Raw genomic sequence first — 18,866 nt, forward strand, 5'->3', positions numbered from 1 at the left:
ACAAAATATTCTATTCAGAAGCAAAATCATCAGGTACAAAAATATATAGTGCCTGATGCTTTACTGAAATATCTGCTTCATGTCATGTTTGTTTGTTTTCCTATGAAAGGAAAATTTAAAGCAAGTTATGTTAAATGGATTCCTTATTCAGAAATGTAGTACATAATGACATTCTCCTTTCCCTTTATAGAAGGGAGATGTTCATGTAAATTTTATGAGTACCTACATGTTTCTAGAGAAAAAAAGTCCTTGTAAACCTATCAAGTTGGAAACTTAATTACTATCTCCACAAATTTTTTCTACCTTCCATTCCTTTCTACTTGACATTATAAGACATTATGGTACATGTTGGAAAAAAACGTAGACATTCTCTAGAATTTATGGTTACCTGAATTATGTATATATGTAATATTCAAAATCTTTAAGATTACTAATTTTCAATAACATATAGTTCTCCATTTTTCACATAAAATAATTATTTAAGGTAGATTTTTCCTATAATCATAGAAGTAAATAACAATCAAGCCAGTCTCCATATTTTAATTCTACCTATCCCAGAGATTTGAAGAATTTACTAAACAGTTAAGGGGTTATTCCCCTCCATTCCTAGTAACAGTCAACACACAAAAAAAAGGATAATTACTTTATCAACAAAAAAATAGACTTTGGGAAAAATCACAAAAACTCAGAAGTCCGTTTTTATGAATGTCCCAAAATATGCTAGAATGATAGCATGTAATTTTCCATTTTCCATTATTACTATTTATTCAATCTTAGAACAATATGTTCAAATACTATTTATGTCAATCTTTCTGAATATATTATTTTCATCTATTGACATTTTACATTTATGGACCAATACTAGAAACTCAACATTGTTCTTAATTTGGGAAGGAGGGGAAAAGATGGTATTTTTAAGAAGCATTCTTTTAAATGGGTTTGCACATCAATTACCTTATCAAAATATAATACAGTACCTGGTGGAACTAGTTGAATCAACTCAAACAATGCAGTATCATCTGAAAGTTTAAAGAAAAATTTCCTTAGACAAATTAATAATAAACAAAAATTAGTTACTCTAATCACAAGTCTCTAAAAGTCAAAGTAATTGCCAGGTAGACTACATATACGTTTATATCTTAGTATACTGTGTGTGAAAATATATATATACATGTACATATATACATACGTATACGTATACGTATGTATATATGTACATGTATATATATATTTTCACACACAGTATACTAAGATACGTATACGTATACGTATGTATATATATGTGTGTGTATATATATACATATATATATATTTTGGTTGCCATGTCTCTTAGGGCTTTACTATTCTATAGTGGAGATTAACCCTTCAACCTCTCTGGAGTTTTTCTGATTTTTTTTAATTTTATTTTTTTAGAGCAGTTTTAGGTTTACAACAAAACTAGAGAGGGAAGTACAGAGATTTCCCATATATCTCTGTCCCCACACATGCACAGCCTCCCTACTATCAACCTCACTCACAGGAATGGCACGTCTTTGTTTTGTTTTGTTTTGTTTTACCAAGGATAAACCCCCATAGTTCCATCATAATCACCCAAAGTCCATAGTTTACCTTAGGGTTCAGTCTTGGTGATGTATACTCTGGGTTTGGACAAATGTATAATGACATATTCCATCGTTATAGTATCACCCATAGTATTTTCACTTCCCTGATTTTCCTCTGTGCTCTTGCCTATTCATCTCTCTGTTCCACTTCAATTTGCCTCCACAAGCAACCACTGATCTTTTCATTGTCTCCAGTTTTGCCTTTTCCAGAATGTCATGTAGTTAGAATCATATAGCGTTCAGGTTTTTCCCATTGGCTTCTTTCACTCAGTAACACGCATTTCAGGGTCCTTCATGTTACTGATGGCTTGATAGCTCATTTCTTTTTCTTAAATGTTTATTTAATTTTTTGGTCGGGGTGGGGGAGGTGGCACAGCAAGAAAAGGAGACAATCCCAAGCAGGTTCCATGATCTCAGCACAGAGTCCAATGCAGGGCTCAAACTCACACACTGTGAGATCATGACCTGAGCCGAAATCAAGAATGGGACACTTAACCAACTGAGCTACCCAGGTGCCCTGATAGCTCATTTCTTTTAAGTGTTGAATAATATTCATTGTCTGGATATACCACACTTTATTTATCCATTCATCTACTAGGGAGCATCTTGGTTGCTTCCAAGTTTTGACAGTTATAAAAAAAGGCTTCTATAAACAAGCTTGTGGAGAAAGGAGTTCAGGTGGTGGAGGAGCAGGGAGACCTTCAGCTTGTCTCGTCCCTCAAATAAAGCAAGTTATCGAATAACTCTGAACACCCAAGAAATCAATCAGAGGTCTGAGAGAACAAAAAGTGCAAATCTACAGGTAGAAAAATGACCACCTTCTGGAAGGAGAGAGTTTAGTTGGGAGAGACATAGCTGTGGGTACAGAGGCTGTGAGGGAGCCTGCTTACAGAGGCTACTGCAAAGTATTATAAGCAGCAGAGTACAAAATCTGAACTTTTAGAAGTCCACCACCATGTGGGATGTGCCTGGATTAAAGGTGCTCAGGTGGCAAACCAGGGCAGAATCCCAGGAGTGACAGCATGGTCTGAGGATCCGCTGGGTCACAAGAAAGACGGGTCAGGCCAACCTGCTGCACTGTTCCCAAGCATAGGAGTGGGGACTCAGGCTGAGGGCAGTGAGCTAAGGCAGGGTGCTGGCTTTCTGCTCTGTTTTGACATAAACTCTGAACCACTGCGGGGTCTGTGACTGCTTTCCTCACACTGGCTGGCAAAGGGCAAAAGCATAGCAAGATGCTCCCCCAGGGGAACAGCTTGGGTCCCTGTGCAGGATTCCCTAAAATTTGTGTAGTTTTGAAACTTAGTCGTGTGCCTGAGATAAAAAAGCTCAGATCAGGCAGGGTGAACGCATGGTTCTCATGAAAACCAGGTACACAAGAGGGGTGACTACTCTTCTGTGAGGGTTTGTTGAAGAGTGGGAGGTGTGAACATTCAGCTCCAGGGCTAGGGAGCTGTGCATCCTGTCCATCTGAACTGAAGCAAAACAGCGCCACCTAGTGGAGGATGGAGCCACGTACACAAAGCACAACCCCCTCCTTTTCACCCCGTCCCGGCCCATTTTCACTGAAACAAGTCAGCCTGAAAATCAGCACAGAAGGTCGGTCCCCCAGAAGACTAGCACAAACAACTCAACACCAAGTCTATTGATCATAGAATGTTGCAAAGCTTCAGCTCTAGGGGAAACGGGATCTAACTTCCTTTTTACTTTCATCCCTTTTTATTATTTATTTTCTCAAGTATCTTCTTAATTTTTCTCAAGTTCTTTTTTCTGTTATCTATTTTCTCTATTCTATTCTATTTTATATTACTTATATTTTTGGATCTAGACTCTTTTTTTTAAATATTTATTTATTTTTGAGAGAGACAGAGCACGAGAGGGAGAAGGGCAAAGAGAGAGGGAGACACAAAATTCGAAGCAGGCTCCAGGCTCTGAGCTGTCATCACAGAGCCACGGCGCTCAAACCTAACCCATGGACCGTGAGATCGTGACCTGAACTGAAGTCAGACACTTAACCAACTGAGCCACCCAGGCACCCCTAGATCTAGATTCTTTTAACAAGCAGAACAAAACACAACACGGATCTAGTTTTTTGGTTTTGGTTTTTGTTTTTTTGTCTTGGTTTTTTTTTTTTTCTTTCTTCTATTCTTTTCTGGACAAAATGATGAGACAGAAAAATTCACCCCAAAAGAAAGAACAGGAAGTAGAACTCACAGCCAGGATTTAATCAGTACAGATATATGTAAGATGTCTGAACGAGAATTTAAAACAATGATTATGAAAAATAAATAAATGAATAATAAATAAGTAAAACAATGATTATGAGGATACTAGCTGAGCTTGAAAAAAGCATACAAGACACCAGAGAATCCCTTTCTGAAGAGATGAAAGAACTAAAATCTAGTCAGGCTAAAATAAAAAATGGTAAAACCAAGATGCAAACCCAAATGAAGGCCATAAAAATGAGGATGGACGAAGCAGAGGAGCAGAGTAATATAGAAGGTAAAATTATGGAAAATTATGAAGATGAAAAGAGGGAAAGAAAAGTAATGGATCACAAAGGTATACTCAGGGAATTCAGCAACTTAGTAAAATGTGACAAAATTCATACAGAAGGAATCCCAGAACATGGAGAGAGAGAAAAGGTGGCAGAAGGTTTATTCATAAAAATTATAGCTGAAGATTTCCCTAATCTGAGGAAAGACACAGACATCAAAATCCAAAAAGCACAGGGAATTAAATTCCACAAAAGCCAACCATTGCCAAGGCATACAGTCAAATTCACAAAATACACAGACAAGGAAAGAATCCCAAAAGGAGCAAGGGAAAAAAGTCCGTAACCAACAAGGGAAGAAAAGTCAGGTTCACAGCAGATCTATCTACAGAAATTTGGCAGGCCAGAAAGGAGTGGCAGGATATATTCAACGTGCTGAATTGGAAAAATATGCAGCCAAAAATTCTTTATCTGGCAAGGCTGTCATTCAGAATAGAAGGAGAGATAAAGAGTTTCCCAAACAAAAACTAAAGAGGTTTGTGACCACTAAACCAATGCAGCAAGAAATTTTAAGGGGGACTCTTTGAGTGGAGGAAAAAGACCAAAAGCAACAAAGATAAGAAAAGACCAGGGGCGCCTGGGTGGCTCAGTCAGTTAAGTGTCCTACTTCGGCTCAGGTCATGATATCATGGTCCGTGAGTTCAAGCCCCACGTTGAGCTCTGTGTTGACAGCTCAGAGCCTGGAGCCTGCTTCAGATTCTGTGTCTCCCTCTCTCTCTGACTTCCCCCGTTCATGCTCTGTCTCTCTCTGTCTCAAAAATAAATAAACATTAAAAAAAATTAAAAAAGAGAAGACCAGAGAATGCCACCAGAAACACCAATTCTATAGGTAACACAATGGCACTAAATTCATACCTTTCCATAATCACTTTGAATGTAAAAGTTCTAAGTCAAAAGACCTAGGGTAACAGAATGGATAAAAACACAAGATCCATATATGTGTGTGTGTGTGTGTGTGTGTGTGTGTGTATACACACATATATATATTCCTCCTAAGCAGAAAACCAACAAGGAAATGATGTCTTTGAATGGCACACTGGACCAGACAGACTTAACATATATTTGGAACATTCCATCCTAGGGGCATGTGGGTGGCTCAGTCAGTTAAGCATCTGACTCTTGATTTCAGCTCAGGCCATGATCTCATAGTTCATGGTATCAAGCCCTGTATCAGGCTCGGTGCTGACAGCATGGAGCCTAGCAGGCTCCTAGCAGGGATTCTCTCTCACCATCTCTACCCCTCCCCCATTCATATTCTCTCTCTCTCTCTCTCTCTCTCTCTCTGTCTCTCTCAAAATAAATAAATAAACTTAAAAAAATAAAGAACATTCTATCCTAAAAAAGCAAAATACATATTATTTTCTAGTGCCCATGGAACATTCTCCAGAATAGATCACATTCTGGGTCAGAAATCAGCCCTCAAGAAGTACAAAAAGATTGAGATCGTACCATGCATATTTTCAGATCACAACACTATGAAACTTGACATCTACCACAAGAAAAAAATTGGAAATCCCTCAAATACATGATGGTTAAAGAACATCTTATTACACAATGAACAGGTTAACCAGGAAATTAAAGAAGAAATAAAGAAATATATGGAAGCAAACAAAAATGAAAACATGACAGTCCAAAACCTTTGGAATACAGCAAAGGCAGTCCTAAGAGGGAAGTATATTGCAATTAGGCCTATCTCAAGAAGCAAGAAAGGTCTCAAATATACAACCTAACCTTTTACCTAAAGGAGCTAGAAAAGGAACAGCAAATAAAGCCCTAGTCAGCAGACGAAGGGAACTAATAAAGATTAGAGCAGAAATAAATGATATGGAGAGCCTTTCCCCTACAGTGAGGAATGAGACAAAGATGTCCACTCTCATGATTACTATTTAACACAGTACTGAAGTCTTAGCCTCAGCAATCGGACAACAAAAAGAAATGAACAGCATCCAAATTGGCAAGGAAGAAGTCAAATTTTCACTATCTGAAGAAAATATAATATTCTGTGTAGAAACCTGAGCAATTCCTATCAAAATAACACCAGCATTCTTCACAGAGCTAGAACAAACAAACCTAAAATTTGCATGGAACCAGAAAAGCCCCTGAATAGCCAAAGTAATCTTGAAAAAGAAAACCAAAGCATCACAATCCTGGACTTCAAGCTGTAATTATCAAGACAGTATGGCACTGGCACAAAAACAGACACACATATCAATGGAACAGAACAGACAACCCAGAAATGGACCCACAAACGTATGGCCAACTAATCTTTGACAAAGCAGGAAAGAATATCCAGTGGAATAAAGACAATCTCTTCAGCAAGTGGTCCTGGGAAAACTGGACAGCGACATGCAGAAAAATGAACCTGGACCACTTTCTTATACCATACACAAAAATAAACTCAAAATGGAAGAAAGACCTAAATGTAAGACAGGAAGCCATGAAAATCCTAGAGGGGAAAACAGGCAAAAACCTCTTTAACCTTGGCCACAGCAACTTCTTACTCAACACGTCAAGGCAAGGGAAACACAAGCAAAAACGAACTATTGGGACCTCATCAAAATTAAAAGCTTCTGCACAGCAAAGGAAACAATCAGCAAAACTAAAAGCCAACCAACAGAATTGGAGAAGATATTTGCAAATGACATATCAAATAAAGGGTTAGGATCCAAAATCTATAAAGAACGTATCAAACTCAACACCCAAAACACAAATAATCCAGTGAAGGAATGGGCAAAAGACATGAACAGGCACTTTTCCAAAGAAGACGTCCCAATGGCTAACAGACACATGAAAAAATGCTCAACATCACTCATCATCAGAGAAATACAAATGAAAACCACAATGAGGTATCACCTCACACCTGTCACAATGGCTAACGTTAACAACTCAGGCAACAACAGATGTTGGCGAGGATGCAGAGAAAGAGGATCTCTTTTGCACTGCCGGTGGGAATGCAAACTAGTGCAGCCACTCTGGAAAACAGTATGGAGGTTCCTCAAAAAGTTAAAAATTGAACTACCCTACGACCCAGCAATTGCACTACTAGGTATTTATCCAAGGGATACAGGTGTGCTGTTTTGAAGGGGAACATGCACCCCAATGTTTATAGCAGTGCTATTGACAATAGCCAAAGTATGGAAAGAGCTCAAATGTCCATCGATAGATGAATGGATAAAGAAGATGTGGTATGGTACATATATATAATGGAGTATTACTTGGCAATCAAAAAGAATGAAATCTTGCCATTTGCAACTAGGTGGATGGAACTAGAAGGTATTATGCTAAGTGAAATTAGTCAGAGAAAGACAAATATCATATGACTTCACTCATATGAGGAATTTAAGATACAAAATAGATAAATACAAGGGAAGGGAAGCAAAAATAATATAGAAGCAGGGAGGGGAACAAAACATATGAGACTCTTAAATACAGAGAACAGAGGGCTGCTGGAGGGATTGTGGGGGGGTGGGCTAAATGGATGAGGGACATTAGGAATTTATAAATAAAAATAAACATTAAAAATTTTTTTAAAATTAAAAATAAATAAAACTAAAAAAAAAAAAAAAAAAAAAAAAAAGAAACCTGAAAGACTCCACCAATAAATTGCCAGAACTGATACATGAATTCAGCAAAGTCGCAGGGAATAAACCAATGCAGATATCTGTTGCATTTTTATACATCAATAATGAAGCAGCAGAAAAAGAAATCAAGGGCTCTATCCCATTTACAATTGCACCAAAAAACATAAAATACCTAGGAATAAACCTAACTAAACAGGTAAAAGATCTGTACTCCGAAAACTAGAGAGCACTTATGAAAGAAATTGAGAGGACTTAAAGAAATGGAAAAGCATTCCATGCACATGGATCAGAAGAACAAACATTGTTAAAATGTCTATATTATCCAAATTAATCTACATATTCAATACAATCCCTAACAAAATACCACAAGTATTTTTGCAGAGCTAGAACAAACAATCTTAAAATTTGTACGGAATCACAGAAGACCCTGAACAGCCAAAGCAATCCAGAAAAAGTAAAGCAAAGCTAGAGGCATCATGGTTCTAGGCTTCAAGCTATATTACAAAGCTGTAGTCATCAAAACAGTATGGTACTAGCACAAACACAGACACTTAGACAAATGGAACAGAATAGAAAATCCAGAAATGGACCCACCACTATATGGTCAACTAATCTTTGACAAAGCAGCAAAGAATGTCTAGTGGAAAAAAGACAGTCTCTTCCACAAATGGTGTTAGGAGAACTGAACAGCAAAGTGCAGAAGGATGAACCTGGGCCACTTTCTTACACCACACAAAATAAATTCAAAATGGATGAAAGACCTAAATGTGAGACAGGAAACCATCAAAACGTTACAGGAGAAAACAGGTAGAACTCATCATCAGGGAAATACAAATCAAAACCATGATGAGATACCAGCTTACACCTTTCAAAATGGCTAGAATTAACAACACAAGAAACAACAGGTGCTGGCAAGGATGCGGAAAAAGGGGAACCCTATTTGCACTGGTGTAGTGCAAACTGATGTCGCCACTCTGGAGAACAGAGTTGAGGTTCCTCAAAAAACTAAAAATAGACCTACCCTATGATCCAACAATTGCACTTCTAAGTATTTATTTACCCAAAGGATACAACAACACAGATTCAAAAGGGTACATGCACCACAACATTTATAGCAGCATTATCAGCAATAGCCTAACTATGGAGAAAGCCCAAATGTCCATCAAATGAATAAAGACATTGTGGACACACAAACACACACACAATGTGTGTGTGTATATATATATATATATATGTACACACATACAGTGAATATTACTCAGCCAACAAAAAGAATAAAATCTTGCCATTTTCAACGATGTGGATGGAGCAAGAATGTATTATGCTAAGCAAAAAAGGTCAATCAGATAAAGGCAAATACCATATGATTTCACTCATATGTGGAATTTAAGAAACAAAACAGATGAACAACATTTGGGAAAGGGGGTAAAAAAGAGAAGAAAGGGAAACAAACCAGAAGATACTCCTTTTTTTTCTTTGATTTTTTTTTTTTTGATAGAAAGAGCACACGTGGTGGGGGAGGGGCAGAGAGAGAGGGAGAGAATCCCAAGCAGGCTCTGTGCTACAGCACAAAGCCGGGGGCAGGACTTGATACAAACCAAAAACACAAGAGACTCTTTTTTTTAATGTTTATCTTACAGACAGAGAGAAAGAGAGCACGCTCATGTGTGTGAAGGACTGGGGGAGGGGCAGAGACAGAGAGGGAGTCACAGAATCTGAAGCAGGTTCCAGGCTCCGAGCTGACAGCACAGAGCCTGACACAAGGCTCGAACTCATGAACCATGAGATCATGACCTGAACCAAAGTGGAACACTTAACTGACTGAGCCACCCAGGTACCCCACCACAAGAGACTTGTGAGAGACTATCTTAAGGATAGAGAACAAACTGAGGTTGGTGGAGGGAGGTGGGTAGGGGACAAGCTAGATGGGTGATGGCTGTTAAAGAGGATACTTATGTGATGAGCACTGGGTGTTGTATAAAGTGACAAATCACTGAGTTGTACTCCTGAAACCAATACTGTACTGTATATTAACTGACCAAAATTAAAAACAAACAAACAAAACCTTGTGCAGGCTATTGTGCAGGTTTTTATGTGGACATAAGTTTTCAACTCCTTTGGGTAAATACCAAAAGGAGTAGCTGCTGGATTGTAAAGACTGTGTTTAGTTTTGTAATAAACTGCCAGACTGTCTTCTAAATTGCTGTTCCATTATGCATTCCCACCAGCAGTATATAAGAAGAGTTCTTGTTGCTCAGTATCCCCACCAACATTTGGTGCTGTCAGTGTTTTGGATTTTGGCCATTCTAGGTTTTTGGTGATAACTTGTTTTAATTTGAATTTCCCCAAAGACATATGATGTGGAGCATATTTCCATATGCTTATTTGCCATCTTTATATCTTCTTTGGTGAAGTATCTGTTAAGGTCTTTGGCCCATTTTTAAATTAATGTTGTTATTTTATTACTGAATTTTAAAAGTCCTTGGGGTGCCTGGGTGGCTCAGTTGGTTGAGCATCCAACTTTTGGTTTCAGCTCGGGTCATGATCTCACAGTGGGTGGGACTGAGCCCCGCATCAAGCTCTGCACTGACAGCATGCAGCCTACTTGGCATTCTCTCTCTCCCTCTCTCTCTGCCCCTCTCCCTCACTGTCTCTCTCTCTCTCTCTCTCTCTCTCTCTCTCTCTCTCTCTCAAAATAAATAAATATTGAAAAAAATGACTGGATACAAGATAAACATTTTTTGGTCACTTTCCTGTATATCAACCACACACACACACACACACACACACACACACACACAAGAAAAAAAGAAAGAAAAGAAAACTGGGTGAAGAGCCTTATTCCCCAAAGCCACATAATATATAACCAGTTAGAAATATAAGAAATGTATGGCAAGTACATACACACATACCCCCAAAACCTTAATATTATACACAAGGAAAACATAAGTTTAAAAAGTCAATATATATTGCATATCTAAGTGGGAAGAATGAATAACGTAAAAATGCCAATTCCCCCAAAATATAATTGAAATTAAAATTCAAAGAGATTTATTTTAGACCTGAAACATGATTTTAAGTTCACTTACAAAACTAAACATGTAGGAATATGAATATGTGTATATCAAATGAAAATATGGATTACACAAATCTGTGATAATTAACCATGCAGTATCAACCAAATAATAGATACTTAGAATAAACAGACATAATGAAGGGAAAAAGGAATGGGAGACTACACAGAGACAAGATGAGGGTAGAAAGAATATTAATGGGGAACAGACTTCTGCTTCAGATAATGACAATATATACCAAGCACACCAATCATCCTACTAGGAACATTTTAAAAATCTGGTCAAATGATTTTTAAAAATCTGCGTGCAGGCACAGAGAAGCAAATAAGACAGTTTAGAATTAGAGTTTAGAATCTTGAAGAAGAAAAAGCCAGGAAGATGAACCAGACATTGGAGCTGTTTTCTCTCTAGGGGCATCTGCTAATTTCAGAAAAGACAAATGAAGGATTGATAAATTTAGCTGAGGTTTTTATGGTCTCACAGACCTAGAAGCAAAATATGACTTCAGGGCCTACCCAGAAGGAGAGATATTCATAAATTCTCCACACTTTAGATAGTCCCCTGAAAGAGCCCGGGAATAGAGATGAACTGTAAATAACCTGGCTTTTACAAGAACTGAAATCTGGCTTCAAATCACCTTAATCTGTAACATTAGACTGACATGATCAAGGATTGCTAGTGTACTAGCAGCCTAGAACAGGCAAATAAAAACAAATAAAACCTATCTGGAGAACGAGAGCATAATTCCATGCCCCCAATTATTTCTGCAATTTTTCGCATAAAATGTTCAATATCCTGAAACAACAAAGAATGGTTACAATTATTTGGGGGGAACTGTTAAGCACTATTAACTAAAGCTAATTATACATACACTCTATGACCCAGAAATTCCACCACTAAGAATATACCAAGAGAACTGAGTATATACAATTACCAAAAGATACTTATAAAAATATCCATAGTCGTTTTATTCATAATAATCCAAGGCTAAAAACAATCCTCATCAACAGGGAAGTAAATAAATTATAGTATATTCATATAATGGAATACCAAAGAGCAATAAAAAAAGAATGGTTTACTGAGATACAACAACACAGGTGCTTCTGATAGACATGAGCCATACTCAAATGAATACTTATTCTATGATTTAATTTACATGAAGGTCAAGAATAGACAAAAGTAATCAATGTTGATAAAAGTCAGAATAGTGATTATCTTGAGGGGAGTATTGACTGGTAGAGACACAAGGAAACCTTTCTGAGCAATGGAAACACTCTATGTCTTGGTGAATGGTGATTACTGATATACACAAAAGTGACTAATCAATGATGAGTACACAGGGTTAAAATTATACGTTAGACACTTTTGACACAAAAAATAGCTAAGACAATTTCCAAAAGAAATAAATCTGGAGGGCTCAAACTACCAGATATAAAAACTGAAGTTACAGTAATTAAGAAAGCATAGTATTTATGCAAGAATGAACAAACGGGTGCCTGGGTGGCTCAGTCAGTTAAGTGTCCAACTTCAGCTCAGGTCATGATCTCGCAGTTCCTGAGTTCGAGCCCCGCACTGGGCTCTGTGCTGACAGCTCAGAGCCTGGAGCCTACTTCGGATTCTGTGTCTCCCTCTCTCTCTGCCCCACCCCTGCTTGCACTCTGTCCCTCTCTGTCTCCCAAAAAATGAATAAACGTTAAAAAAATTTTTTTTAAAAGAATGGATAAACAGACCCATGACACAGAAGAGAGACTAGAAAAAAATTCACATATATGTAGGCACTTAACTTATGACAAAGTAACATTACAGACTGATTATAATAAGGAAAGTCTTTTCACCAAATAGCATTGCACACACAGATATACATAAAAAATGAAATTTTATCCCTATTTCATACCATATATAAAAATGAAATCCAGGTGGACCATAAATCTAAATATAAAAATTAAAGAAATAAGGTTTTTAGATTATATAAAAGAGTATCTTCATAACCTGGAGCAGGGAAAGAATTCTTAAACATGACCAAAATTAGCGCTAAGCATAAAGAAAAAGATTAATAAATCAAACTACATTATTAAATTAGACTATATTAAAAATAACTTGCTCATCATAAGCACAAGAACCACTAATAGATGAAAAATGCAAGCCACAGAATGGGAGAAGATATTTGCAACACATATAATTGACAGAGAGTTTGTAACTAGAAAATATAGAAAATTCCTACAAATGAATAAGCAAGTAACAACCTGATACAGAATTGAGCAAAAGACAAACATTTCACACCCATTATAAAAAGATGTCCCGAAAGATTGATAAACGTAAAGTCTACTTCATTTGTCTTCAGGGAAAAACCAAATAAAAGCATTATTCACCCATCATAATGATAAAATTTTTAAAAATCCAGCAATCCCAGGAGTTGGGAAGGATGTAGAGAATAAAACTTTGAATGGCAGAATACATATTGGTAGAGCAACACTGGAAACTGTTTGCATTGCCTATTCATGCTGACCCTAAGACTTAGCAATTTCATTTCTATGTATCTACCCAATAGGAATGGGTGCTCATGAGCATCAAGTCATATAATCAGGAATGTTCAGAGCAACATTATTCATAATAGCAAAAACTATAAACAACCTAAATATCTATCGATGTCCATAAATAACAGAATAAATAAACTGGAGTATAGTTGCATAATGAAATACTACACAGCAATAAGGATGAATGGATTAGTTACTCACAACAACACAAGGCAACTATCTCCAGCAAAATGCTGGGGAAAAAAAGTCAGACACAAAAGATTTTGCACAGTATGATTCCATTTATTTAGTGTTCAAAAATAGGCAAAGCTAAATTACAACATTAGACATTAAAAGGGAAATTCTTTTGTGGAACAGAGAGGAAATAGTGATTAGAAGAGGGTATAGGGGGGCTTTCTGAAGTTCTAGCAAGGTGTTCTATTTCTTGACCTAGGCTTTAGTTACATAGGTGTTCACACTGATACATTTCAATGAGTATAAACAAATACTTGAGTTAAATGGTAGGTTAAATATGCATTAGCTATGGTCACCTTCCGAACTCTCACTAAAAGAACAAATAATTAAACACATACACACACACACACACACACACACACACACACACACACAAACACACACTCCCAATGGCAAAACCTGAGAGGAAACAATTTGAACAAAAATGGTAACTTAGTTAACAGGAAAAAGGGTCTTAAGCCAATAGACCGGAAAGCTTAGGAGCAACCCCTTTTGTATTCGAATTCCTAACAGATTTAGTGATTGGTAGTGCCAGCTACCTCTGCAAATGACAGAAATCAATGGGGCTAAAAGCCAGAGCAGTTGAAAATTTAAGAAGCAGTCAAACCCCAGATCCTCCCTCCAGTTTACACTGCTAGGAAACTGCCTTTCCCCATACCCAGGCAGGTGGTTGGAAGTTCATTCCCTGGAGGAGGTGGGACAGGGAGAAGCAGGGGGGTGGGGGTGGGGGCCGCTGGGAAGGGAGGGAAAAGGAGGAGAAGAAGGAGGTATAGTAATCTTCATCTTTGTCACTGTTGTCCTTGGAATGGAAATAGTAGGTACAGTTGACAGCAGGGGTACTATATGAAAACAGGGAGATTAAGAGTTTGGGCTACATACTGATACTTTACCACAGCTGCTTCTTCCACAAGGTTCTAAAATCAGTAGTAGCCAAGTTTATAACCTCTAAGAGAAAGATGGGACTGATTTTTCTACTGAATATGATTTGCCAAAGTCAAAATACATAAAAAGATGCTGACATCCTAAGCTTTTCAGTAAGATGGCCCAGAGAAACCATCCTACAAAAAAGTCAATACTGACAATTTCTATCCAAGAGGAATCCCCAACAGATTTAGTAATTAGTAGTGTCAGGCACCTCTGGCACATAATTTCTAAAAGCATTTTAGTGTTCTGCTATTAAATATGAACAGATGGGGGCACCTGGGTGGCTCAGTCAGTTAAGTGTCCGACTTCAGCTCAAGTCATGATCTCGCAGTTCATGACTTCAAGTCCCACGTCGGGCTCTGTGCTAAAAGCTTGGAGCCTGGAGCCTGTTTCAGATTCTGTGTCTCCCTCTCTATCTGCCCCTCCTCCGCGCGCACACACACACACACACACACACACACTCACTCTCTGTCTCTCAAAAATAAATAAACATTAAAAAAATTTTAAATATGAACAGATGGCCAATAATTTGATGGCATCCTCTAACACCAAAGACAAGCAAAATCACAAAATAGAAAATAAAAGTAGAAACAGCAGAGTTTATCTCCCCAGATCTCCCCTTAAAAACAGACATAGCAATTAAATAGCAAAACCATAAACCTATGGACAACATCTATAATAAAATAAGGGGATAAGATATCCCTACTAACCCCAAAATAAAACATATGGTGACAAACAACTCACAGTCACAAAACCTATGGGTACCAGCATCCACGCAGGAAGAAACAGAAGGAATGAAGGGGCTATCGAATGACCTGGAAGAGAACTCCAAAACAGCCAACAGTACTCACTAAGAGGCACAGATCAATTTGAGAAAGGCAGCTGAAACTGGGAGAGGGTCTGCCCATTCCAAGAGCAGGTAATTCAAAAGATTTAAGGGAAGTTCCAAAGGTGGTAGTCTGGTGACCTGTAAGAACTATAGAAACTGACCATCCAGGGTTCCCAGGCAGAACAGAGCCCAAGAAACCAAGAGAAACTACAGAGAAGAGAATACAAATTAAACAGGATTTTTAAAAAATAGAAAAGAGAAACCAGAAAAAAGTAGAATGGAACAAAGGCAGAGAATCCCAGAAGGCAAGCCACCATATACGTATGCTAAACACTATAAAAGGAAGCTCAGTGAGCCTAAAAAGTTTTCTTCAATCATGCTTCCTTCTAAACATTTAGGAAAAAACTAAATTCAATTAAGAATGAGCAAAGAGGGGTGCCTGGGTAGCTCAGTTGATTAAGAATCTGACTCTTGGTTTCAGCTCAGGTCATGATCTCAGTTTGTGAGTTACAGCCCAGTGTCAGGCCCTGCACCGACAGATAGAGCCTTCTTAAGATTCTCTCTCTCCCTCTGGGGCGCCTGGGTGGCGCAGTCGGTTAAGCGTCGACTTCAGCCAGGTCACGATCTCGCGGTCTGTGAGTTCGAGCCCGCGTCAGGCTCTGGGCTGATGGCTCGGAGCCTGGAGCCTGTTTCCGATTCTGTGTCTCCCTCTCTCTCTGCCCCTCCCCCGTTCATGTTCTGTCTCTCTCTGTCCCAAAAATAAATAAACGTTGAAAAAAAAAATTAAAAAAAAAAAAAGATTCTCTCTCTCCCTCTCTATCTGCCCTTCCTCCACTCTCTCTCTGTCTCTCTCTCTCTCTCTCTCTCAAAATAAATAAACTTAAAAAAAAAAATAAAGAATGAGTTGGGGCACCTGGGTGGTTCAGTCAGTTAACCATCAGACTTTGGCTCAGGTCATGATCTCACTGTTTGTGGGTTCAAGCCCCGTGTCAGGCTCTGAGCTATGCCTGAAGCCTGCTTTGGATTCTCTGTCTCCTTCTCTCTCTGTACGCCTCCCCTGCTCATGGTCTGTCTCTGTCTCTCTCTCTCTCTCAAAAATAAACTTAAAAAAATTTTTTTTAAAAGAATGAGTAAAGAAAAGGTTAAAGGTCAGATGTACACCAGGTTCTTATATAAAAAAATAATAGTGAGAAAAGAAGAAAATTCCTACAATGAAAGTAGCCAAAAAGATATTTCAAAAACAGATCATAATTATAATCTACTACTTGAAAAATTTTTAAATAATACAAGGAACTGAAGAACTAACTAAATCAAAACAAAATCAGAAACAAAAAAGTGAGATGGTATAACTCAGGAAAGAAGCAGAAATAGGGAAAGTCATTTCAGAAATGAAGATTAAACTAAAACAACAGAAAATACCTTAAAAGAAATAAAAGGACATTTTTTTTTAATCAAAAGGAAACCAAAAAATATTTTTAATGAGAGAAAATAACAAATACTAAACAGACAAAAATATCCAACATACAATAATAGCATTATTCAGGAAACTTCACAGGAATGAAAATGGATTAGAAACTACAAATAAGAAACACACACTGTACTTAAGAATAGCAAGTATCTGGGTGGCTCAGTCGTTAAGCATCTGACTTCAGCTCAGGTCATGATCTCACAGTTTGTGAGTTTGAGCCCCACCTTGGGTAAGCATGAGTCCGTCCCTCTTTGGATGAACACAAGCCCCACTTCAGGTAAAACCATGAGCCCTGCTTCTGGAGAGTCCTGCTTTTCTCTCCCTCTCTCCCTCTCTCTGCCCCTCCTGGCATTCTCTCTCTCTCTCTCTGTCCCTCACTCACTTGTGCCCTCTTTCTCTCAAAAGAAAAAAAAAAAAAAAAAAAGAATAAGAAACAACTTCAGGATATATTCTAGTAAAACTACTAGACTTTAAGGGTAAATAAAAAATATTTTAGGTATTTAGGCAAAAAAAAAAAAAGACAAGTGAAATAACATTAAACTTTAAGAAAATGATTTAAATATCTGAGGGGGAACTGGGTTAAGTTAAGCAAAAACTAAAATAAACTACAAAACTAAGCAAAGTAAAGAAAATATTAAATTCAAGTGAAAACAGAATTCTTGCCAAGAAAAGTAACTGTAATATATTCACCACATGATTCAGCTAAAAATACTTTTTACATGGTCATAATATACAAAACAAAATTGTGATTATAACTCTATTAAGAGGAGAGAAAGACAGAAAAAGGGCATATATATGTTTTCAGGGCAAGCAGAGAATATATGAAAAGTACTTACATCCTCATATTCCATAAGGAAAAGTAGAGATAATGTCTAAAACTGAAAAAAATCAAAATGTTTCGAATGCAATATAAGTATGTTAGAGATATGTAGGTGAGTACAAAGAAAAACAATAAAAAATAATAATAATAAACTAGTTCCTTGGGGAGTCAGAAATGATGGAAGAGAGGGATGTTACAGGATCACTGTTTTGGGAATAAGTTTTGTAGACTATATGTAATTCCAATATTAAAGAAAAAAATAACATAATTATATAACCAATTAAAATAATTTCAATGTAAGTAAAAATCAAATTTAAAAAGATATCACATTAATAGTTACATATATGCATGTATTTACATATGTATATATATGCATGTATATGTATGTATGTATACATCTTGTCTGAGAGCAAGTCCTAACAAACAATAAAATTAATTGCTTTATGTGCATAATATGAGCTACCCCTTCCATTTCAAAGAACTTGCCTTGTTTTGACAGTGTAAACTCAGTGTTTGCAAATTTGAAACAAAAAGAAGTTACACTTTCTTTTCAAATAAATAACACAATTAAAAATAAAAATCATTTCACAAAGAAAAGTAAAAGGTTAAAAGTAAAGTCAAGGAAAGGGGTGCTTGAGTGGCTCAGTTGGTTAAGTGTCCAATTCTTGATCTCAGCTCAGGTCTTGATCTCAGGGTCATGAGTTCAAGCCCCATGTTGGGCTCCATGCTGGGCGTGAAGCCTACTTTAAAAAAAAATAAAATAAAAAAACAGCCAAGGAAGGAAACACTCTTTCATAAGAGATCTAAATAAAAAAAAAAAAAAAAAAAAAAAAAAAGTACTCCACACTAGCCAGAATCATTCTGGGATGGGCCAAACATGTAAGCAGAAAATGGCCAATAATACATTCATGAAAATATCGCATGGGTATTTAGCATGGTCAGTTATTATTTCTGTGAACCATTTCCAGTGAAGAAAGGAAAACAAATGCAGCTGTTAACAGAGTAATTCCAATTGGTTCCCTAAAGATATCAACGGTCTCAGAAGTAAAAATGATCTTGGAAGGAGTATAAAGCTTAAAAACAAAGGGTTTAAATAGAAAACAAATCTAAGATTTATGTCAACATACTAGATACCTTGCGAATCTACCATCGACTCCATGAATAACTGCCACACAAAGTGAAATAATGAAATAAACCATCCAGGTGGCACTGTTACTGCAACTCCTCAGCTGTAAAGACATGGCCTAAAA

The 18,866-nt window shown here is 37.2% G+C and overlaps 1 protein-coding gene across 3 annotated transcripts in view; it reads right to left on the reverse strand.

Annotated features, from left to right (window-relative positions):
• SPATA6 (spermatogenesis associated 6) overlaps window positions 1–18,866 on the reverse strand; it is a 152,002-nt gene that overhangs the window by 100,391 nt on the left and 32,745 nt on the right. For all 3 annotated transcript variants that reach the window (XM_040470167.1, XM_040470166.1, XM_040470168.1), the window contains exon 4: window positions 978–1,019. In XM_040470167.1, the coding sequence (XP_040326101.1) occupies window positions 978–1,019 (42 nt within the window). The remainder of the gene's footprint in view (window positions 1–977; window positions 1,020–18,866) is intronic.

The sequence above is a fragment of the Herpailurus yagouaroundi genome, unplaced genomic scaffold (genome assembly GCF_014898765.1).
Source record: "Herpailurus yagouaroundi ecotype Mexico unplaced genomic scaffold, PumYag 77, whole genome shotgun sequence".
NCBI classification, from domain to species: Eukaryota; Metazoa; Chordata; class Mammalia; order Carnivora; family Felidae; genus Herpailurus; species Herpailurus yagouaroundi.